The sequence below is a fragment of the Manihot esculenta genome, chromosome 5 (assembly GCF_001659605.2).
Source record: "Manihot esculenta cultivar AM560-2 chromosome 5, M.esculenta_v8, whole genome shotgun sequence".
NCBI classification, from domain to species: Eukaryota; Viridiplantae; Streptophyta; class Magnoliopsida; order Malpighiales; family Euphorbiaceae; genus Manihot; species Manihot esculenta.
Window position 1 is genome coordinate 23,536,830 of NC_035165.2, and position 20,026 is coordinate 23,556,855.

Sequence of the window (20,026 nt, forward strand, 5' to 3'; positions counted from 1 at the left end):
TAAATAATAACTTGGCGCAACGTATTTAATTTTTTAATTATTAATATATTATAATAAAATATTTATATTATATTAATTTAATAATATTATTTGTATTATATTTTTATAATAATAAATATTTTTTTATAATTTTAATATATTAATATTTAATAAATTATAAAATTAATATTATATTGTGATTAGAGATATAAAAATAATTCGGTTGCGATTAGATATATAAAAATAATTTAATAATATTATATATATTTATTTAATATTTTTTATTAAAAATATTTTTAATAAATTAATACATTAATATTATTTTATTATTTTAATAAATTAATATAATAATACTGTGATTAAATAGTATCAATAATTTTTTAATCACAGGTTGTTTTATAATTCTAAGAATTACTAAAATCAGTCATAAATAATTATTATATTTTATAAAAATATTTTTAATATATAAAAATATTATAAAAATTAATAATAAATGGACTGTACATAAAAATATTTAAAATTATAATATTATTATATGAAAATATGAAATAAATAAATTAATTAATTTGATCGCATAATTAATTAATTAACATTATAATTTTATTTTATCTAAATATTAATATATATTTTATATATTAATATTTAATATATTTTATTATTAATATTTAAACTAAAAATACTAGTGACTCTATATAATTTAGTATTATAAAATTAATATTATTATGTGATTATAAAAATTGTTATAAAATTAATATTATTCTATAATTATGTACAATTGTATATTAATTTATTAATCAGTCATAATAGCAGTTTAATAAAAATAAATTTAATTTTTATAATTTTAAATATTTATATTAATTTATTTATTTATTTTCTTATTAATTATTTAATTCAGTGTTTTTATATATATTTAATAAAATAGTATTATAAAATATTATTTTAATAAAATTAATAAAATCTATTATAAAATATTATTATAATAAAAAATATAATATAAAAATAATATATTAATTAATTAATATAATTATAATATTTTAATAATTAAAAAATTTTAAAAAAAATTTGTGAAATGGCGCCATAACAATGATGCTAGACCATTTTTTTTTAATTTATTTTTAAGAATGATTTGACGTCATGTCATTTTAAAAAATAAAAAAAATAAATAAATAATTAAATAATAGTTTGGTATCCTTTAAAGTGGTGGCACCAAATAAATTTTTCGGCTGTCAATTTACACTCCAATTCTAAATTCATAAATATTTCTATTCCAATCTTAAATATATAAATAAAAACTCTTCCGCCCCTAAATCAGCAAAAAGACCCTATAAATACACTGTCTGACAAATTTTTGGAGGTAATTTTATTTTTTGATAAAGTATAGGGGCTCGTTTAGTAATTAAGTTGTGGAAGTTAGACGTGGCATAGTTATATATGCTACATGTAACGATTGCAGCACAGAGAAAGGAAAACTGCTACAGAGAAGTACTATCAAAACTTCAGGGTTTCAAGTGAATCGTAGCCGTAGATTTTGACGGTCAATTCTTTGTCACGTGAAATATATACTTTACCCAGTCTATGATACATCCAAAAGCAAATCAAATCAAATCATATCATATCATGTGGAAGTAGGAAAAGTGGAGCATAATAGTTGTATAATCAGTGCGGGTCCAGTTGCTCAACGGCTGAAGTTTTCCTGATTCTGTTCAGCGATGCTTACGTGTGGGAGGGAGCATCCTTCTTAATGGTAACCATTACAGTTTCAGGCTGATTAAAGGTTGGCTTATATTTTGCTTAGGGAGAGAGAAAGAAGAACGATTGGCTAAGTTGGCCAAGATGTTAGGTTCTTTGGGTCTGTTTCCGGCGCCTGATTTTGGGTCTTTATCACCTTCTTTAGCCAAGAACTCCAAAAGGGTAACTTTATTTTTTCACATTTTAAAATAAATTTGATTTTTTTGAGGTTTTTCTTTCTGTTATTCCAAGTGGGTAATTTTATTTTTTCACATTGTAATGGCCTGCTGGTTTTCTTATTCTTGTTCTGGTCGGTTTGCTGCACATCCTATTCTCTAGAGGTTGTTTCTCAATTTGCATTTGCTCAGTTAGTTTGCTTTTATGCAGTGATGTGTATTTTGATTGATTGATTGCTTGCTTGATTACAAGGAAGGATTCTTCTGGTTTCAAAATGAAGTTTATTTCTTTGCCTACTGCTCTATATTAACTAAAATCGTAACTCTGATGATAAATCAGAGCATGATTAGCTCAAAGAAACAAATAATTAATGTGTACGTGCATGATTGTTCATAGCATTATTAGTTGAGAGGACTCATCAATTTGACCAGCCTATTTGAACGAATCTCTGTTTCATTTGTAAAGTTCAGTGTGTCCCAGTGTATATATAGATAAAAAGTGCATGGCAACTGATGAAACACCATTCTTGTGATTATATTCAGGATGTTTTCAAGTCTCCGGAGTATGATGTACTTGCAAGTTGTTATTTTCTGGATGTTTCTTGCATCAAATACTGCTTGATTTCTTGTCTGGTATCTTTGACAGGCTGTGGAAAGAAACTGTCAAATTGTCAAACAAAAACAGATTGAACTGACTGGATGTCGAAAATTGCCTGGTTGTTCTAGATTCCTTTTTCTACCAAGAATCTCAATAGATAAGAGGGTATGTTTAACAATTTTTGCATGGACTATTCAGTCAAGGATTTCTCCTACCATATATAGTTCCAGTTATTGTTCAAATATATGTGGAGTCGAAGCATGAATGTCAATTGGCTTGTTTGACTTTTGTTGGCGATGATGTTAGAGAAACAAATATATATGGTTAAAATAGTTCAGAAACAAGTATCTAAGTCGCAGATCAAACATGAACCTAATTCTTATATCAATGCTTCTTTCCTTTATAAATATCACAAAGCACTGGTGAAAATTTTAACTTGTCATACAGGAGCATTCAGTTGGCTTATCTTCTTAATCTGCAAAATTTTTATGAAAACTTTAATCTTCAACTATCTTATTTACAAATAAACTTTTACATGATGCATGATCATTGCTAGGTGAAGCAAGGTCTTGCAATCTCAGCAGCTGTGGCAGATGAGAAGAAAACGATAACAAGCTTTGAGGAAGACATGGAAATTACTGGTCTTTTGAGCATTGATCCTGGGTTAGAATCATTTAAAGATCATTTCAGATATAGAATGCAAAGATTTACAAATCAGAAACAACTCATTGAAAAATATGAAGGTGGTCTTGAGGAATTTTCAAAAGGTGCTTTCAGTAGTATACCAGTTTAATCTTCCCTTTTTATTTCCTTTTCAATAAATATTCATAACTAGCTACTTAAACAGTACTTGAGACAGTTTTTTAATGTTTGAATTTCCCTTGCTTTAACATGTAATTTTGTTTAGAAGTCATGTAACTGTGTCCAGTTACTTAAAATCTTGGTGTTCTGATTGACCTCTTAATTGGATCTTGAGTGTCCCTTGTGTTCCCAGTATAGCAGCCTTTTTTTTCCTTTTTTTCTTTTAGTGGTAGTTATATTTTTGCACGTTAAAACCCTCTGCTTCTATCATTTTGTAGGTTACCTGAAATTTGGATTTAATAGAGAAGCAGGTGGAATTGTCTATCGTGAGTGGGCCCCTGCAGCTCAGTATGTTGTTTGCTTTCAGAATCAAAATACAACTTTGCAAACTTTGTTATCATTGTCCAAATAAAAGATACGTTCTTTGTAATGTAGGGAAGCACAAGTTATTGGGGACTTTAATGGTTGGGATGGTTCCAACCATAGGATGGAAAAGAATGAATTTGGTGTTTGGAGTATCAACATACCTGATTCTGGCGGAAATCCAGCCATTCATCACAATTCAAGGGTCAAATTCAGATTCAAGCATGGTGATGGAGTTTGGGTTGATCGAATTCCAGCTTGGATTAGATATGCCACTGTGGACCCCACAAAATTTGGAGCACCATATGATGGTGTCTACTGGGATCCTCCACCTCCAGAAAGGTGACAGCACATTTACATATTGTGAAATCTGGACTATAACCATAATCAAGTTAATGAAGGACCAATTCCATAAAGATCCCACATATGAAGATGGTTTTTTATGCTTGTATTGTCGCTCATTTTCATCCCAAAAGTATGATCTGTTTATTTTCCTAGACAAGGAAGACTTGGTCATATGGAAAAAGGTCTTTTGCTGATCCACTCTTTCATTGATATGCAGGTACCAATTCAAGTATCCCCGGCCTCCAAAAGCCCAGGCCCCTCGCATATATGAGGCTCATGTGGGAATGAGTAGCTCAGAACCTCGCATTAATACATACAGAGAGTTTGCTGATGATGTTCTGCCTCGTATACGGGCAAACAACTATAATACGGTTCAGTTAATGGCTGTTATGGAGCATTCATATTATGGGTCGTTTGGGTACCATGTTACAAACTTTTTTGCTGTAAGCAGTAGATCTGGAACTCCTGAGGATCTTAAATATTTAATTGATAAAGCTCATAGCTTGGGTTTAAGTGTTCTGATGGATGTTGTTCACAGTCACGCAAGTAACAATATCACTGATGGACTTAATGGCTTTGATGTTGGCCAAAGCACTCAAGATTCCTACTTTCACACTGGAGATCGAGGCTACCATAAGCTATGGGATAGCAGACTCTTTAACTATGCTAATTGGGAAGTTATTCGCTTCCTTCTGTCCAACTTAAGATGGTGGCTTGAGGAGTACAAATTTGATGGATTCCGATTTGACGGAGTAACATCAATGTTGTACCATCATCATGGGATCAACATGGCATTTACAGGGGATTATAATGAGTATTTCAGTGAGGCAACTGATATTGATGCCGTTGTTTATCTGATGCTGGCCAATTCTCTGATTCACAACATCTTGCCTGATGCTACTGTGATTGCTGAAGATGTTTCTGGCATGCCTGGGCTTGGCCGTTCTGTCTCTGAGGGGGGAATAGGTTTTGACTATCGCCTAGCAATGGCCATCCCTGACAAATGGATCGATTACTTGAAAAACAAGAGTGATGAAGAGTGGTCAATGAAGGAAATCTCATGGAGCTTAACTAATAGGAGATACACTGAGAAATGTGTTGCTTATGCTGAGAGTCATGACCAAGTAAGAGAACTGGAATTTCTTGTTTGTTCATTTTCACAATTACTTTTGTTGGTGGTTGTGTTCATTGCTCCATGGTAGTGTTGCATATAACTTGATAAGATAATGAAAAGACAAGAAGGAAGTTACTTGGTAAGGTAAAGAAAGATAAAGACAAGATGATGTAGAACCAATAGGACAAAAGGGGAACAAGGGATGAGAAACTCTTAAGGTAGATAAATAAATTCTCAATAGAGAGAGAGAGAGAGAGAGATAGAGAAATTCTTCCTAATTTCACAATTAATCAACATAATTCCTAAATTGAATCTTCCTTCACTGCATCACTTGAAGCAGGAATAATTTATACAAAGAATAGCTGCTTTCATCCTGGAAAGAGAACTTGCTCATGTTTAACTTCCTTTTTTCATTTCTTTCTTATGAATATGGTATCTTTTGTTTCCACAGGCCATTGTAGGTGACAAGATAGTTGCCTTTTTATTAATGGATAAAGAGAACTTGATCATGTTTAACTTCTTTTTTCATTTCTTTCTTGTGAATATGGTATCTTTTGTTTCCACAGGCCATTGTAGGTGACAAGACGGTTGCCTTTTTATTAATGGATAAAGAAATGTATTATGGAATGTCTTGTTTGACAGATGCTTCACCTATGGTTGATCGAGGGGTAGCGCTTCATAAGGTTTGATTTACACAATCTCATGAGCACTTTCCTCACTTCACTGTGGTTTTCAACCACAACCATTGTTTCTGAATCCTATTTTATTGTAATTTTATATTGATTCCCATCCATCAGGTTTTGCAAACAGCTGTCCCCTTTGTTCTGATTGATGTAATTCTATTCTGCAGATGGTTCATCTTTTAACTATGGCTTTAGGAGGTGAGGGCTACCTTAATTTTATGGGAAATGAGGTAACCACACTAGCCCAACTCTAGTCTAACAAGCTCTCATTGCTACTAAACTGCCACATCTATATATTTCTCATGATATCTTAGACTTCATTTGTTTCACAGTAAATATTTTTCATTTTTTCTAATTGTTATGGCACTCAGAAAAATTGGTAAGGAAAAATAAATCACTTTTAAGGAAAATGTTTTCCTCTTTCAAAAGGAAGTCATTTTCTAGACTTTAAGAATCTTATTAACACCAGTTTTCTATACATGGACGTTATTACTTCTCTTAGTTTTTTAACATTATAATCAAATAATAGAAAATGAGTTGTCTTCTTGGAAAACAATTTCCAGAAAGACATTTTCCACATACAAGTTATTTTCCGCCAAAATAAATGGAGCCTTAATCTGCTTGCTTGTCAAAAGTTTAAATTCATGAAATGGAATATGTTTTGGTTTATCCTTGGTTGATCCGTATGTTTCTCAAGCATCGCTCTGAAATAAATTGAGGAAATGAAATGGTCAAAACATGAGGCCAACCAGTAACTTCTAATCTGATCTGATACTCTTATTTTATGGAGCCTGTTGATTCTAAGCATGAGACAATGAGAGCAACAAGTTGACTTGGAGAAACACTTCTTTCTCTGAGGGAAAATAAGGAATAGGATATGCATGCATGTTTTGTTGATTAGTCTCTGAATTAGTTGTGATGAATATTTCTTATAGTTTGGCCATCCTGAGTGGATTGACTTCCCAAGAGAAGGCAATGGGTGGAGTTATGACAAGTGCAGACGCCAATGGAACCTAGTTGACACTGAACACTTGAGATACAGGGTTTGTGAACTCATTTGCATTTTGAGCTGCTGCTTCATATTGTCTGCTTATCTAGTAAATTGTCTTTAATCAACCATTTTGCTTTGTACAAAATAGAGCATCCTAACAAACATTTTTTTCATTTCATTTTCTTTTCCTTCTTCAGTTCATGAATGCATTTGACAAGGCTATGAACTTGCTTGATGAAAAGTATTCATTTCTAGCATCAACAAAGCAGATTGTGAGCAGCACAAATGAAGAGGATAAGGTACAGATGCCCCGAGTAAATCCTTGCTGGATATGGTCAGGAAGTGTTGTAATAATCCACTAACAAGGATGTCACTTTTCAAGTTGACATTTTAGTCATCTTTCAGTCCTATAGCACTTATTAGTCACTTCACATTACAGGTTATCGTCTTTGAGCGTGGGGACCTGGTTTTTGTATTCAATTTTCATCCAGAGAATACATATGATGGGTATGTGTTTTTTGTTTTTCCCCCATGAAGTAAGACATCTAAGTTGTTTTAGTGTATATGGACTGTAGACCAATTATAATGTTAAATTTAGGCCAGGCCTAACTCACCCTAAAAGCTAGCTCAAGGGCAGAAGTGCCTATGGTCTATATAAGGGGCACTTTACCCCTTTTCACAACCAATGTGGGATTCAACATACACCCTCACGCCCAGAACTTTTACTGGTATGTGACATATTTATGAGAAGTCCAACATCGGATGAGAGGCTCTGATAGGCTCTGATACTATATTAAATTTGGATCAGACCTAACTCACCCCAAAAGCTAGGTTAAGGGGGAAGAGTGTCTATGGCCAAATAAGGGGCACATTACCCCTTTTCACAACCGACGTAGAATTCAACACATAGTAAGGTGAATGTTAGCAGGCCACACATTGCTGAGATCAAACAGTTAGGATAGGACTTGCATTCTGACGATTAATTATTTATGTAGGCTTCCAGTAACCCTTTGTGTTTCAATCTGAATCATTCAGGTACAAGGTTGGTTGCGACTTGCCCGGAAAGTATCGAGTTGCATTGGATAGTGATGCTTGGGAGTTTGGTGGACGTGGAAGAGTAAGAAATCCTCTGCAAAATTTTTCCGTACTTCCATGAAAAATAGTAGAGGATAGAAGAAAACTGATGGTGAACTTGTTATACTTAACAATGTGATGTAAAACTCATGCACCTAGGTACAAAAGAAGTTATGCCAATGCTTATATTTCTTAGACATAGAATGTTGATGGAATGGAGCCCTGAGTTCAGGAGTTTGACCTAGTTCTTAATGAAAGCTGTAGTGAGAGAGAAAAGATGCCAGCTGAGGCATGGAAAGAATTTATTTTTGAACATATCCCCTTCATCAATTGTTCAGTTCTAATGTGAAATTTTATTAATTAATCTGGCAGGTGGGCCATGATGTGGACCATTTTACATCTCCTGAAGGGATACCTGGAGTGCCCGAAACAAATTTCAACAATCGTCCAAACTCCTTCAAAATACTCTCTGCAGCTCGCACTTGTGTGGTGAGTTCCATCCTTATTTATGTTTACCATTTAAAGTTACTTCTGATGATTGATTTTTATCATTTCACCCTAGAAAGATGTTGCAAGTGCTGAGTATGGCGGTTTTGAGACATTAGTTTAATAGATTATAGACCTTTATCAGCATTATAAACACAACATCTCTAGCATGTAACTATTCTTTTTGCTGCTGTCTGAACGAGCTCTAAGCATATTTGATTTCTTTCTTTTTAACTTTTTTCAAATGCAAATTTGTCTAGGTTTACTATAGAGTTGAAGAAAAAGAAGGAAATCACAACAGTAGTGATATTGGTGCTGCAAATGAGACATTGACAGACATTGCAAAGCTGGGAGATTTTGAAGGTATCAACGAGACATCACCAGCAGATGCTGTGGCAAAGCAGGAGGATCTTAAGGCAGCACAACCTTCTTTGATTGCCGATGATATTGCAACAAAGGCAAACACAGAAACAGAAGAGATTGAGGAAGAGACATCGGATGACAAATGAAAGTGACAATCCATCATCCAATTCCTGAGTTCAGGTTTAGACATGAGGCTTTATCACTGGGAAGTTCTTTTTCAGGTTTTAAATTGCAAGGAGATTTTGTATGGCCCTCATCAGTAGACATCAGTAGGTATGCTGCTGTAAATAAGTCAGCTTGCTGTTAAGTTATGCTTTGCTTAATTGCTGGGGAGTTGTCTTGTAAATAAAAAATAAATAAATCCTTATTTAAAAAAAAAAACACTGAGCTTGGACCGGTCTGGACCATAGTTACTGGATTCTCTCAACCCTTCTACGAACCGCGTTCCGGTACGATATTATTGTATTCCAAATTACTATCACCTATTAATTATATATTGATTCAGGTAAACATTATATTATATGATACAAACATTATTAATTTTATTAGGTGACTATTGTCTGGACCGGTTTTAGGTTGGGACCGGCTGAACCCCGATTGGACTTGCAAGGATATTATCTGTTGTCGGGAGAAAATCAGTACACTACCTATGCACAGAAAAGATTTAAGAGCAAGATGCAACCAATTACCAGAGATCAACAAGTTCAAACATACTCTTGAACCATAAAAAGCAATAACAACTTAAAAGTTCTTAAACCACAAATTGAATGCAATTTTCCCCTAATCTCAAAAGAAAATGGCAAATCCATGAAAGATTAAACTCCTAAAACAAATCCAGTTTCCAGCATTCAGAATTTCCTAACACTTCTAGCCCCAACTTTCCTTTCACTTGGAAGCACAGATTTCTCGTAGTTGACAGCCAGAGGAGGCTTCTTGTTTTCTTTGCTCAAGCTTCTCAGTGAATACCTGGGAATGGGATTCTCACTTCTGTCCACGGAGTAAGCAGCAGAAACCGATTTCCTCAAGTTTTCCAACTTCTTCGAATCCCGTTTCTTTGAAGACTCAATCGTGACTCCAAGATTGTAGCTTGTCTTTCCCTCTTCCCCTGTCTCCCCTTTCTTTCTCTTCAGCCTCTCGTTTCTCCTTGCAGAGTACGCCTCATAAAACCTTCCTCTCTCAAACAGGGTACTCGAATCAACACTAGAACTAATCCCAGCGTTAGTTGAATTTCCATTTCCAAATTCTTCTTGAACCTTTCTTGCTAGAGCCCGTAACTCCCACGAAATGGTGCGGTACTCAGGGCAGGGATCTGATTCTTCCATATCTCTTGTGGGATTTGGCTTTTGGGATTTAGTTAAAGAACCTGACAACATTGAAAGAGATTACAATCCAAATGGAAAAACAAAAAATAAGAAGTTGTGAGTACAAGAAAAAGAGCAATCCGTGATGAAATCTTGAAAATCGACACACACCCACCTGGAGGTGTTTGCACAGAACTCGTGGTGGGTCGGCGGGGACGTAGTCGGATCGGTGATTTAGCGAGTGGAGGCTTACGATCGGTCTTCATCTTGGACATTGGTGAAAGAAACTTGAGAGCAAAGAGGCCAATGAACGATCTTATTTAGGAAGGAGAAGAAGAAAGATGTGAATGGTTAAATTTGTCTGTTGAACGTTTTGAATCGAATGCTTTTGACTGTTTTTTTCACTTAAAGGTTTCTTCTCCAAGTAGGGTTTTTATTAGACGTTTTTGAATTGAGATGAAGGAGCGCCTAACGGTCACTTTTTTGATCCAACGGTCTTAAATTTGTCTACACCTTTGGCCTGTATGTCAATATCATCTCAACATAAATATTTATTTTTTGAAATTTTTTAATTTAAATATATTGAAAACGTTTGTATTTTATTATTATATTTGAATTTAAATATGAAATTAACAATTTTAAATTAAATACTCACATAAGAATTTCAACATAAATATTTAATTTATAAGCTATTAGACTTATTTTTATATAAAGTTAAATTTATTCTTTTGAATATTTATAAACCCTATTGTTATTTAAAAATAGTATAATATAATGATCTAAAAATAGTATTTTATATTAAAATTTTGCATATTTATTACCTTAATGGTATATCTTTTAATTGATTATAAGGAAAATTCAATATAAATAATTAATCTGAACGTTATAATCTTTTTAATAAGTGAGCCTATGTAAACCTCCCCTTAAAAAAAATAAATAATAATTAATTTTTAAACAATTAAAAACGAGAAATAAATAAAAATTATGAAAAAAAAAATAACTCTTAAGCATAAATAATAAATTTTATTAACTAAATTTCTTAACAAGAACCAAATAAATAATTTTTCTAAATTAGAAAGTTAAAAAAGAAAAAAGTTATTGAATCGAGTGAAATAAGGATACTTTCTATAAAAAAATTAATCAAAAAAATTTTAATATTTTAACTTTTATATTTGATTCCAAATTAATATCCAATATATATCCTTTATAATTTAAGAATTTTTTTTTCTAATTCTTATAATTTTTAAATATAATCAAAAGCTTCTTTATTTATTATATTAATTATTTTTTTCAACTTTTGTATTATATTAATCAATTTATTAATCTTTTATTAAGAGAATTGAAATTATCTTCCAAAAGTAAAATTGCAAAACAACATATAATAATTAGGTGTATGGTTAAAATTCCTAAGTGATGGTGGTGCTATTGCTTATAGCTAGTTTATAAAGCATTTTTTAATTAATTATTAGTAAAAAAATAATTAAATTTCTATAAAATCATTTATAATTTATATTATTTTAAATGAAAATTTAATTTAAAGAAATAAATTTCTTTTATTACAAATAAGGAGAATTTATCAAAAAAATATCTCAAGTTTTATTTCCCTTCCCCTATATAAAGCTTATAATCACTTCATAAAATCCAATCAAGACACAACTTTCTATTACATTTCTTATTGTTCTGTGTTTGAGGTAGCAATGGAGATGTGGTCTGTTTGGCTGTACATTATAAGTTTGATTATAATAATTGCAACACATTGGATTTACAGGTGGAGGAATCCAAAATGCAATGGAAAATTACCTCCTGGCTCCATGGGTATCCCTTTCATTGGAGAAACCATACAGTTCCTAATTCCAAGTAAATCACTTGATGTCCCAAATTTCATCAAGAAGAGAATGAACAAGTAAACAAAAACCAACCCTCTTCCCTCTTCTTGTTATTTATTAGTATTTTAATTTATGCTAATTAATATTTTATAAAAAAAATTATTAGTTGATTTCCAATTTTAAAAAAATATATTAAAATATTTCTTCTCAGGCTCTAAATCATTATATTTCTTGTTCTAGGTATGGTCCGCTGTTTCGGACAAACTTAGTGGGTCGGCCAGTTATTGTATCATCAGACCCTGATTTCAACTATTACCTTCTTCAACGGGAAGGGAAATTAGTAGAAAGATGGTACATGGATTCCTTCTCTAAGCTTCTTCACCATGATGTCACGCAGATTATTATCAAACATGGCTCTATACACAAGTACTTGAGAAATTTGGTGTTGGGTCATTTTGGCCCTGAGCCACTCAAGGACAAACTGCTGCCTCAGTTAGAGTCTGCTATTAGCCAAAGATTGCAGGATTGGTCTAAGCAACCCAGCATTGAAGCCAAAAGTGCCAGTTCTGCTGTAAATTGTTTTATTTGAAGTTTAATTTGCAAGCATTCATAGATCTAACTCCTGGTTTGATTCGAGCCAGAACCAGTGGTTCGTTCGATGGTTTAAAAAACTTATAACCGGATCGCAGGATCTCCCAATCTCAATTTGCTTTCAATTAAGTTTAATCTGAATAGATTTTAATATGAATTAAACTGGTTTGATTCTGAGTCCAAATCAGAATATATCTAGAACTAGTCATGCATACAAATTTTTTTATTAATTATATATATTTCGGTTGTTAATTATCTAACCCTTTTACATTTTTTTATGTTTTTTTGAAATTGTACAGATGATATTTGATTTTACAGCAAAAATACTATTTAGTTATGAACCAGAAAAATCAGGGGAAAACATAGGTGAAATTTTCTCTAATTTCTTGCAAGGACTTATGTCAATCCCCTTAAATATCCCTGGCACAGCTTTCCATAGATGTTTAAAGGTAATGATCAATTTATAAAAAAAAAAAAAAAAAAAAAAAAAAATCAATTTTTTTACTTTTATTTATTTAAATTTTTTCATTAATAAAATTATAATGATATTTATGTATCATACACAGAATCAGAAGAGAGCGATACAAATGATCACAGAGATACTAAAAGAGAGACGCAGTAATCCAGAGATTCATAAAGGAGATTTCTTGGATCAGATTGTGGAAGATATGAAAAAAGACAGTTTTTGGACAGAAGAATTTGCTATTTATATGATGTTTGGGCTCCTCCTTGCCAGTTTTGAGACTATCTCATCTACTCTTGCTTTAGCTATCATATTTCTCACTGATAACCCTCCCGTCGTTCAGAAATTGACGGTTAGTAATGCAATTTTCTTAATGGCTTCATCAGAGATTTCTTACGTGTAAAAATCTTTCTGTAGGAGGAGCATGAGGCAATCCTGAAGGCTAGAGAAAATAGAGATTCAGGACTTTCATGGAAAGAATATAAATCCTTGAGTTACACTCATCAGGTGAATCACAACATTTTGATAAAATTAATTTGTTTGATATTCTTTACTTTTCTGAATAAGATATTTAGCTTATAGTATCCGACATTTGTATGGAAAGGAAATTCTTATCTAAACTCAATAGAGTTAATTAGGTTGTGAATGAATCTCTCCGGCTGGCAAGTGTTGCTCCTGGAATATTGAGAAGGGCCATCACAGACATTCAAGTTGATGGTAAGCATATTTATTAATTAACTAAATTGCAAATCAACTCAATATTTTGCTAAATTAATCCATGTTTATTAGTCTGAAATTTCATGACATCAATTGGTAGGGTATACAATTCCCAAAGGCTGGACTATCATGGTTGTTCCGGCCGCCGTTCAATTGAATCCTAACACCTTTGAAGATCCCCTCGTCTTCAATCCTTCAAGATGGGAGGTAATAGATTCATGATTTATATAATCAAACCATTTGTTCTTATATTGTGTTGGTCAGAGAATTTAACTTGCTGAATAATGTTGAAGGACATGGGAGCTGTGGCAATGGCAAAGAACTTCATAGCTTTTGGAGGAGGATCAAGATCTTGTGCTGGAGCTGAGTTTAGCAGAGTTCTAATGTCTGTGTTTGTACATGTTTTTGTCACTAATTACAGGTAATTAAGTTCAATTAATTAATTTTGAATTAAATTACTAGGCAAGATTCTTTAATTGTTTGAATTGTAATGTTGAGTAGGTGGACGAAAATCAAGGGAGGAGACATGGTCCGATCACCGGCTTTGGGATTTGGCAATGGTTTTCACATTCGAGTTTCAGAAAAGCAGCTGTGATTCAAGAGCCCATTTGCCTTTGTTTTCTTAATATATCAATAAAAATATGGCCAGCAGATTTCCACTGCTCTCAATTTAAAGTTCAAAATATTAAGTGAAAAATATTACAAAAGAAGCTCAAGAGGCATTTGCTTGTATGTAAAGTTTGTAAATAAATAAATAAGAATATTGTGATATCTCCGTAATTCATTTTATTAAAATTTAATTAGATTGAATACTTAAAAATATTCATATTGGTTCTTCCTCCTCCGTTGGGATTGATAAGTTCTTTTTCCTCCATTGGGATTGATAAGATGTTCATGTTGTTCTGGAATTTTTTCTTTTATTTTTAATTTTTAATTTTTAAAATTTATAGGAAATAATATTTCATAGTTAAAATATACTGTTTTATCTATCTACTAATTTAAACTTTGTTTAAAACATTGAGGGTTCCTTTGATGTAAAAAAGTAAAATTGGGTTTATTTGAACTTCAATAAAAAAGCTAAGGGTAAATTTGAACTTTTCATCACAAAATTATGTCAAGCCATTTTATTTCTCTGTATATTTCTCTCTCATTGAAGGTCTATAATATATGTATAAATGAAAAGAGGTAACATTATGTTTTTCCAAATATACCCTACAAAATATTTGATAATTACAATTTTATTTTATTTAAAAATCATTAGTTTAATTAATTAATCATATTGATATTTTATTTAGATTCAATTTGGTTGAATTATTTTATATTTAAATTTTATATAATTAATTTTATTGTAATATAAAATAAGAAAAAAACAAGCTAAAATTTAAAAATTATATTTAAAATGATAAAAAAGAGTAGTATTTTTAGATGAATATCTAAATTTGTCATCAATAATAATGTTGAGCGACAAACTAATAATATTAAATATAAACTTAACAAACTAAATAGGCACAAAATTAATTTTTTTTAATATTATGATAAATAAAAGAATAAAAATATTATTATCTAACACTATTTTTCTTGTAATAATATAAAAAATAACATAATTAGCGAACTTTTAAATATTTAACAATTTTCAAAAATTTTTATATGAAATTTACTATTGGTTGATATACATAAAATTTTATAATTATAATTCAATTTAATATTTTTTTTAATTTTTATAATTTTTTAAACATATATATTTGAATTTTAAAAAAAATACTTATAAATGATAATATAATATACATATATAAATTCTGTTTATATAAATAATAATAAAATAAAAGAACATTAAAAATTAAAAATACAAGATATATTTAATAATTTAATCATTTCATTTTTTTTTAAATGGAAGCATTTCATATTAAAATCAATAATTTTAAATAAAACAAAAATATAAAATTAGTACTTCTCTGAAATTTTTATTATATTAGGGTAAAGTTATTTTTTAGCTACAGTTTATATTATAATAATTTTATTAAATAACAAATATTAACAAATAAAATCAAAATATTCATATTTTACTACATTAATTGAAATTAATTTTATTTCATTATAATTTTTCTACCGTTACAGTAATTTAATAATATAATAATAAACAATTAAATTTAATTAATTATTTAAGATAATTATTATATTATATATATGAATTAATAAAAATATATATAAAATAAATAATTGATATGGATAATAAGTACAACGCAAAAAACATTAAAAAAAAATAGTTTATACAAAAACGACAACAGGAAGGAAGGCGGAGACATTTATAGCATTGTCCCATCATTTTGATACTATCATCATCTACATCTACATCTACAGTAGCGGACACAGCTGTAAGAGATGGAGGGCATGCTCAAGTGCTCCGCCAATTACGTCCCTCTTACTCCAATCAGCTTCCTGGAGCGCTCGGCGATTGTTTACCGAGACTGTGTCTCCATCGTCAACGGTGATGTCAAGTATACCTGGAGAGAGACCCACGAGAGATGCATCAGGCTCGCTTCTGCTCTCGCTGGGCTCGGTATTTCCCGTGGCGATGTGGTAACTCATCACTCCCTCATTCTATCCTTGTCCTCTTTGTTAGGTTTTTGTTTCTTCAAAGCATTTTTGTTATGATCAAAAGGTTTCATTTGTCTTGTACCTTGAAATGTTGATTTGTTGAGGAAGGTCTTAATTTGAGGCTGTGTGTGAAGGCGACAATTAGTAACTTCAGTCTTCAGAAGCTTAAGTTGCAGGATTTACTATTTTATAAGTTAAATTAAATATGCTTTATATTATGTATTCTAATTACTAATTCATTTATCAAGTTTGATACCTTGATTCAAAATTAGGATGTAAATTTTACTTAAATAAAGTGTTTTCAGTATTTCAAATATGAAAAGGTAGAACTCAATTTGGGTTTACTGGGCCTTAAAAATATTGCAGCAAAAAAAAGAAAAGACTGGTTAACTGTTTTAGTTTTAGTTTTTTTTTTTTTTTAAACTGAAATATGTTAAAAATAAATTTAAAAATAATTTTTAATGTTATGTAACTAATATATTTAAGGTGAAATTGTTCTCAACGACAGCACAATCAGATAAATATCAAAATTTTTCTAATAAAATTCATTTTGAATAGTGTATTGTATTGAAATCAACTTGGCTGAATTAGACTCGCTGGCTTTTGACAAAGATTTAAAGGTAATACTCAATAGTGTATGTGCACATGTTGATGTATGCTGGCAATATTTCTATCATTTTGCCCTGCATCTTCTACTTTAATACAAGTTTGAAGAAAATTACAAAATGTCTTACTGGTCTTTCTAGATATCCAAATGTGAGAAAGAGTTTTCTTTTGCTTTCTCTTTTTTCCGCTAATTCTTTTGTTACTATCTTCCTCATCTTTTTTTCTAAGAATCAAATGCAGAAAAAGGATTTTGTAGCTTTGCCTCTTTTTTTTTTTTTTTTTTAATTTTTTTGACTGAAGTATTATTGTGCAGGAGTCTTGCTTTAGGACCAATTCCAATAGCATGCTACCAAAATTACTGCTTGAATTCAGGACATACTGAAAATATGTAGCTGGAAGATGGTCTCAAAACACATTATAACAGTCCTTGGGACATCATTTCAAAAGAAACAATGATGTTTTAATTTCACTAGCATGATGATGCTTCTTTGCGAACATAGTTTATTACTTCTCTCATGGTTGCTTATTGGTTTATCATTTTTTTTCTGTTGTTGTTGCTTCAATACATCACATTAGGATTAACAGATATGCAACATTGTCTACTCTAAACTCCACCATATTTGGTTGATTTATTGTCATTTTATGCTAAATGAAATGCTTCAGGATCCAATAATTTTAATGGATTAATTTTCATTCATTATATGTGTTTTGTGTTGTGGTGTTGCTTCTGTGTGTGCAGAAGACACAGGTAGCTACTAAGTTGGTACTTTGTTGGGGAAATATAGATTCCCAGATGGTTTCACAGTTGCTAATGGATTTATTATGTGTTATGAACTGCTAGATATAAAAATATATTTCATTCTTGTTGGGGCATTAAATCATTGGTCAGTCTCTGCTGTATCTTGTTAATTGCTGGGCTGGGAGTTAGAAGTGCTTTCCCTCTCTCTGATATGTGATAATGTTGTGGCCCAGAATTTCAACCAAAATTACTCTGGTTTAATGGTGTCTATCACATTGTTGTGCAACAGACGGTCTATTTTCCATATTCTTAATCTTATTTCAGCTAAAGATCAACCTTTGATATTTATGCAGGTTGCTGCTTTGGCCCCTAATATTCCGGCTTTATACGAGCTACATTTTGGTGTCCCAATGGCTGGGGCAGTTCTTTGCACACTTAATACACGCCATGATTCAGCAATGGTATCTGCATTACTGAGACATTCAGAGGCCAAATTCATTTTTGTGGACTACCAATTTCTCCAAATTGCAGAGGGAGCCCTTGAAATTCTATCAAAGAAAGGGATCAAGCCACCACTTCTTGTCTTAGTCCAGGACTGTGATCAACCAACTCCCATATCCTCTAACTTGGAATATGAGGGTTTTTTAGCAATGGGTAAACTAGACTTTGAGGTAAGACGACCAACTGATGAATGGGATCCCATATCCCTTAATTATACCTCAGGAACCACGTCGAGTCCAAAAGGGGTGATTTATAGTCATAGAGGTGCCTATCTAAATTCCCTTGCTGCTATTCTTCTAAATGAGATGAGCTCAATGCCTGTATATCTATGGTGTGTTCCTATGTTTCACTGCAATGGGTGGTGCCTCACCTGGGGTGTGGCTGCTCAGGGAGGCACAAATATCTGCCTAAGGAATGTCTCTGCAAAAGGAATATATGAAAGTATTGCGCAGCACAAGGTGACCCACATGGGTGGTGCTCCAACTGTTTTAAACATGATAATAAATGCATCAGCTGAAGAACGAAGAAGTCTTCTAGGTAAGGTAACTGTGATGACTGGAGGTGCACCACCACCTCCAGAGGTACTTTTCAGGATGGAAGAAGCAGGATTTAATGTGACACACTCGTATGGTTTGACGGAAACATATGGTCCAGGGACAGTTTGCACATGGAAACCTGAATGGGCTTCCCTTCCTCGAGATTTACAGGCAAAGATCAAGGCCCGGCAGGGGTTGCAACATCTTGGACTAGAGGAAATTGATATAAAAGATCCAGTCACTATGAAAAGTGTACCACCAGATGCAAAAACCATGGGTGAAGTTATGTTCAGAGGCAACACTGTAATGAACGGATACTTAAAAAACTTGAAAGCAACAGAAGAAGCATTCAATGGTGGGTGGTTTAGGAGTGGGGATTTGGGGGTGAAACACCCTGATGGTTACATAGAGTTGAAGGATCGATCAAAGGACATTATAATTTCTGGGGGAGAAAACATCAGCACAATTGAGGTGGAATCTGTACTGTTTAGTCATCCAGCAGTTCTAGAGGCAGCTGTTGTGGGAAGGCCTGATGATTACTGGGGAGAAATACCTTGTGCATTTGTTAAGTTGAAGGAAGGTTTTAATGCCAGTGAAGAGGAAATTATCAAGTATTGCAGGGATCACTTGCCCCACTACATGGCACCTCGAACTGTTGTCTTTGAGGATCTGCCGAAGACTTCAACTGGAAAGGTACAGAAATTTATTCTCAGGAAAAAGGCTAAGGCCATGGGAAGCTTAAAAAAACCGAGCATCAGCAAACTATAAATTACTTTTAGTTGGATGGCAACAATTGTACTCTGTTGTTTTGCTGTTTTGTAATTCAGACTGTTACTGAAGATTAGAACTGTCAATTGTTTGAATAGGGTTCTGAAATTAGATAATTCAAATTGGACAAAATGATTGTTAACATTCCAAAAATTTTAAATAAAAAAAAATTAAACAGTCGGATTTAATCAAATCCAATAGACCGAATTAAAATCAAAATAGATTTGAAATAAAACTGAATTAGGATTCAGACTGACAACCCAAGGGAAACCCTTCCTTCTAGTCTTAGATTCCCATTTCTTAAAGCAAGAACCACTGGTCTGATTTCAATTCTAACTTGGAACTGAACCGCGTCGGCGCCTCGCACGAGCCAGCCGAAAAATTAGATGGATGTTGTGCCTTTGATCCAGCAATTTATCAGGCAGCTGTTGTGGGAAGACTTGATGCCCAGCCCGGCTCGGAGTGGATAATCTTTTAGTAAGGTGAGCTAGCTTGCATAAAAAGCTTAAACCCATGAAACCGATATAGGTTCTGTTTTGACATTGATATTCATATTGTTATTGAAAAAATGATGATTCGAAAAAAATTAAGGCATGTGTCTAATCCAATTAAGCCCAATTACACGAGTCAATAGTCATTAAAATTAAGAATACTTAAATTACAAAATAACTTCATTAAAATT

The 20,026-nt window shown here is 32.1% G+C and overlaps 4 protein-coding genes across 5 annotated transcripts; 3 read left to right on the forward strand and 1 right to left on the reverse strand.

Moving 5' to 3' along the window:
* The first annotated feature begins 1,584 nt into the window (after window positions 1–1,584).
* Window positions 1,585–9,082, forward strand: LOC110614985 (1,4-alpha-glucan-branching enzyme 1, chloroplastic/amyloplastic). 2 transcript variants are annotated; one of them, XM_021756684.2, is made up of 14 exons: window positions 1,585–1,890; window positions 2,530–2,646; window positions 3,038–3,248; window positions 3,561–3,630; window positions 3,718–3,987; window positions 4,208–5,114; window positions 5,671–5,787; window positions 5,955–6,017; window positions 6,723–6,830; window positions 6,976–7,077; window positions 7,218–7,285; window positions 7,814–7,895; window positions 8,225–8,341; window positions 8,599–9,082. In XM_021756684.2, exons 1-14 carry the CDS (start codon window positions 1,813–1,815, stop codon window positions 8,845–8,847), a joined length of 2,559 nt encoding a protein of 852 aa, XP_021612376.1. In that variant the 5' UTR covers window positions 1,585–1,812; the 3' UTR covers window positions 8,848–9,082. The 2 variants fall into 2 exon arrangements, with proteins under 2 accessions (XP_021612376.1, XP_021612377.1); XM_021756685.2 differs by lacking the exon at window positions 2,530–2,646 and having other exon boundaries at window positions 1,676–1,890.
* A 320-nt stretch (window positions 9,083–9,402) lies between these two features.
* Window positions 9,403–10,421, reverse strand: LOC110614986. The gene is made up of 2 exons (XM_021756686.2): window positions 10,178–10,421; window positions 9,403–10,064 (listed from the first exon to the last, which is right to left on the reverse strand). The coding sequence occupies exons 1-2, from the start codon at window positions 10,275–10,277 to the stop codon at window positions 9,550–9,552; spliced, it is 615 nt and encodes a 204-aa protein (XP_021612378.1). The 5' UTR covers window positions 10,278–10,421; the 3' UTR covers window positions 9,403–9,549.
* A 1,278-nt stretch (window positions 10,422–11,699) lies between these two features.
* LOC110614908 (cucurbitadienol 11-hydroxylase) lies at window positions 11,700–14,309 on the forward strand. Its single transcript, XM_021756597.2, has 9 exons — window positions 11,700–11,905; window positions 12,069–12,399; window positions 12,719–12,868; window positions 12,986–13,234; window positions 13,300–13,389; window positions 13,521–13,599; window positions 13,700–13,806; window positions 13,893–14,020; window positions 14,101–14,309. The coding sequence occupies exons 1-9, from the start codon at window positions 11,700–11,702 to the stop codon at window positions 14,192–14,194; spliced, it is 1,434 nt and encodes a 477-aa protein (XP_021612289.1). The 3' UTR covers window positions 14,195–14,309.
* A 1,607-nt stretch (window positions 14,310–15,916) lies between these two features.
* LOC110615893 (butanoate--CoA ligase AAE1) lies at window positions 15,917–19,488 on the forward strand. The gene is made up of 2 exons (XM_021758090.2): window positions 15,917–16,176; window positions 17,893–19,488. Exons 1-2 carry the CDS (start codon window positions 15,979–15,981, stop codon window positions 19,342–19,344), a joined length of 1,650 nt encoding a protein of 549 aa, XP_021613782.1. The 5' UTR covers window positions 15,917–15,978; the 3' UTR covers window positions 19,345–19,488.
* The last annotated feature ends 538 nt before the right edge of the window (window positions 19,489–20,026 follow it).

What these genes read in the sequence shown, in the direction of transcription:
- LOC110614986 (XM_021756686.2), bottom strand. Translation starts at nt 10,277, where the DNA reads ATGTCCAAGATGAAGACCGATCGTAAGCCTCCACTCGCTAAATCACCG. An exon ending in TTCTGTGCAAACACCTCCAG is followed by an intron (nt 10,065 to 10,177) that starts GTGGGTGTGTGT and finishes CAATGTTGTCAG; the next exon opens with GTTCTTTAACTAAATCCCAA.
- LOC110614908 (XM_021756597.2), top strand. Translation starts at nt 11,700, where the DNA reads ATGGAGATGTGGTCTGTTTGGCTGTACATTATAAGTTTGATTATAATA. An exon ending in CCGTCGTTCAGAAATTGACG is followed by an intron (nt 13,235 to 13,299) that starts GTTAGTAATGCA and finishes ATCTTTCTGTAG; the next exon opens with GAGGAGCATGAGGCAATCCT. An exon ending in CACAGACATTCAAGTTGATG is followed by an intron (nt 13,600 to 13,699) that starts GTAAGCATATTT and finishes ATCAATTGGTAG; the next exon opens with GGTATACAATTCCCAAAGGC.
- LOC110615893 (XM_021758090.2), top strand. Translation starts at nt 15,979, where the DNA reads ATGGAGGGCATGCTCAAGTGCTCCGCCAATTACGTCCCTCTTACTCCA. An exon ending in GTATTTCCCGTGGCGATGTG is followed by an intron (nt 16,177 to 17,892) that starts GTAACTCATCAC and finishes ATATTTATGCAG; the next exon opens with GTTGCTGCTTTGGCCCCTAA.
- LOC110614985 (XM_021756684.2), top strand. Translation starts at nt 1,813, where the DNA reads ATGTTAGGTTCTTTGGGTCTGTTTCCGGCGCCTGATTTTGGGTCTTTA. An exon ending in TAGCCAAGAACTCCAAAAGG is followed by an intron (nt 1,891 to 2,529) that starts GTAACTTTATTT and finishes TATCTTTGACAG; the next exon opens with GCTGTGGAAAGAAACTGTCA. An exon ending in GAGGGGTAGCGCTTCATAAG is followed by an intron (nt 5,788 to 5,954) that starts GTTTGATTTACA and finishes TCTATTCTGCAG; the next exon opens with ATGGTTCATCTTTTAACTAT.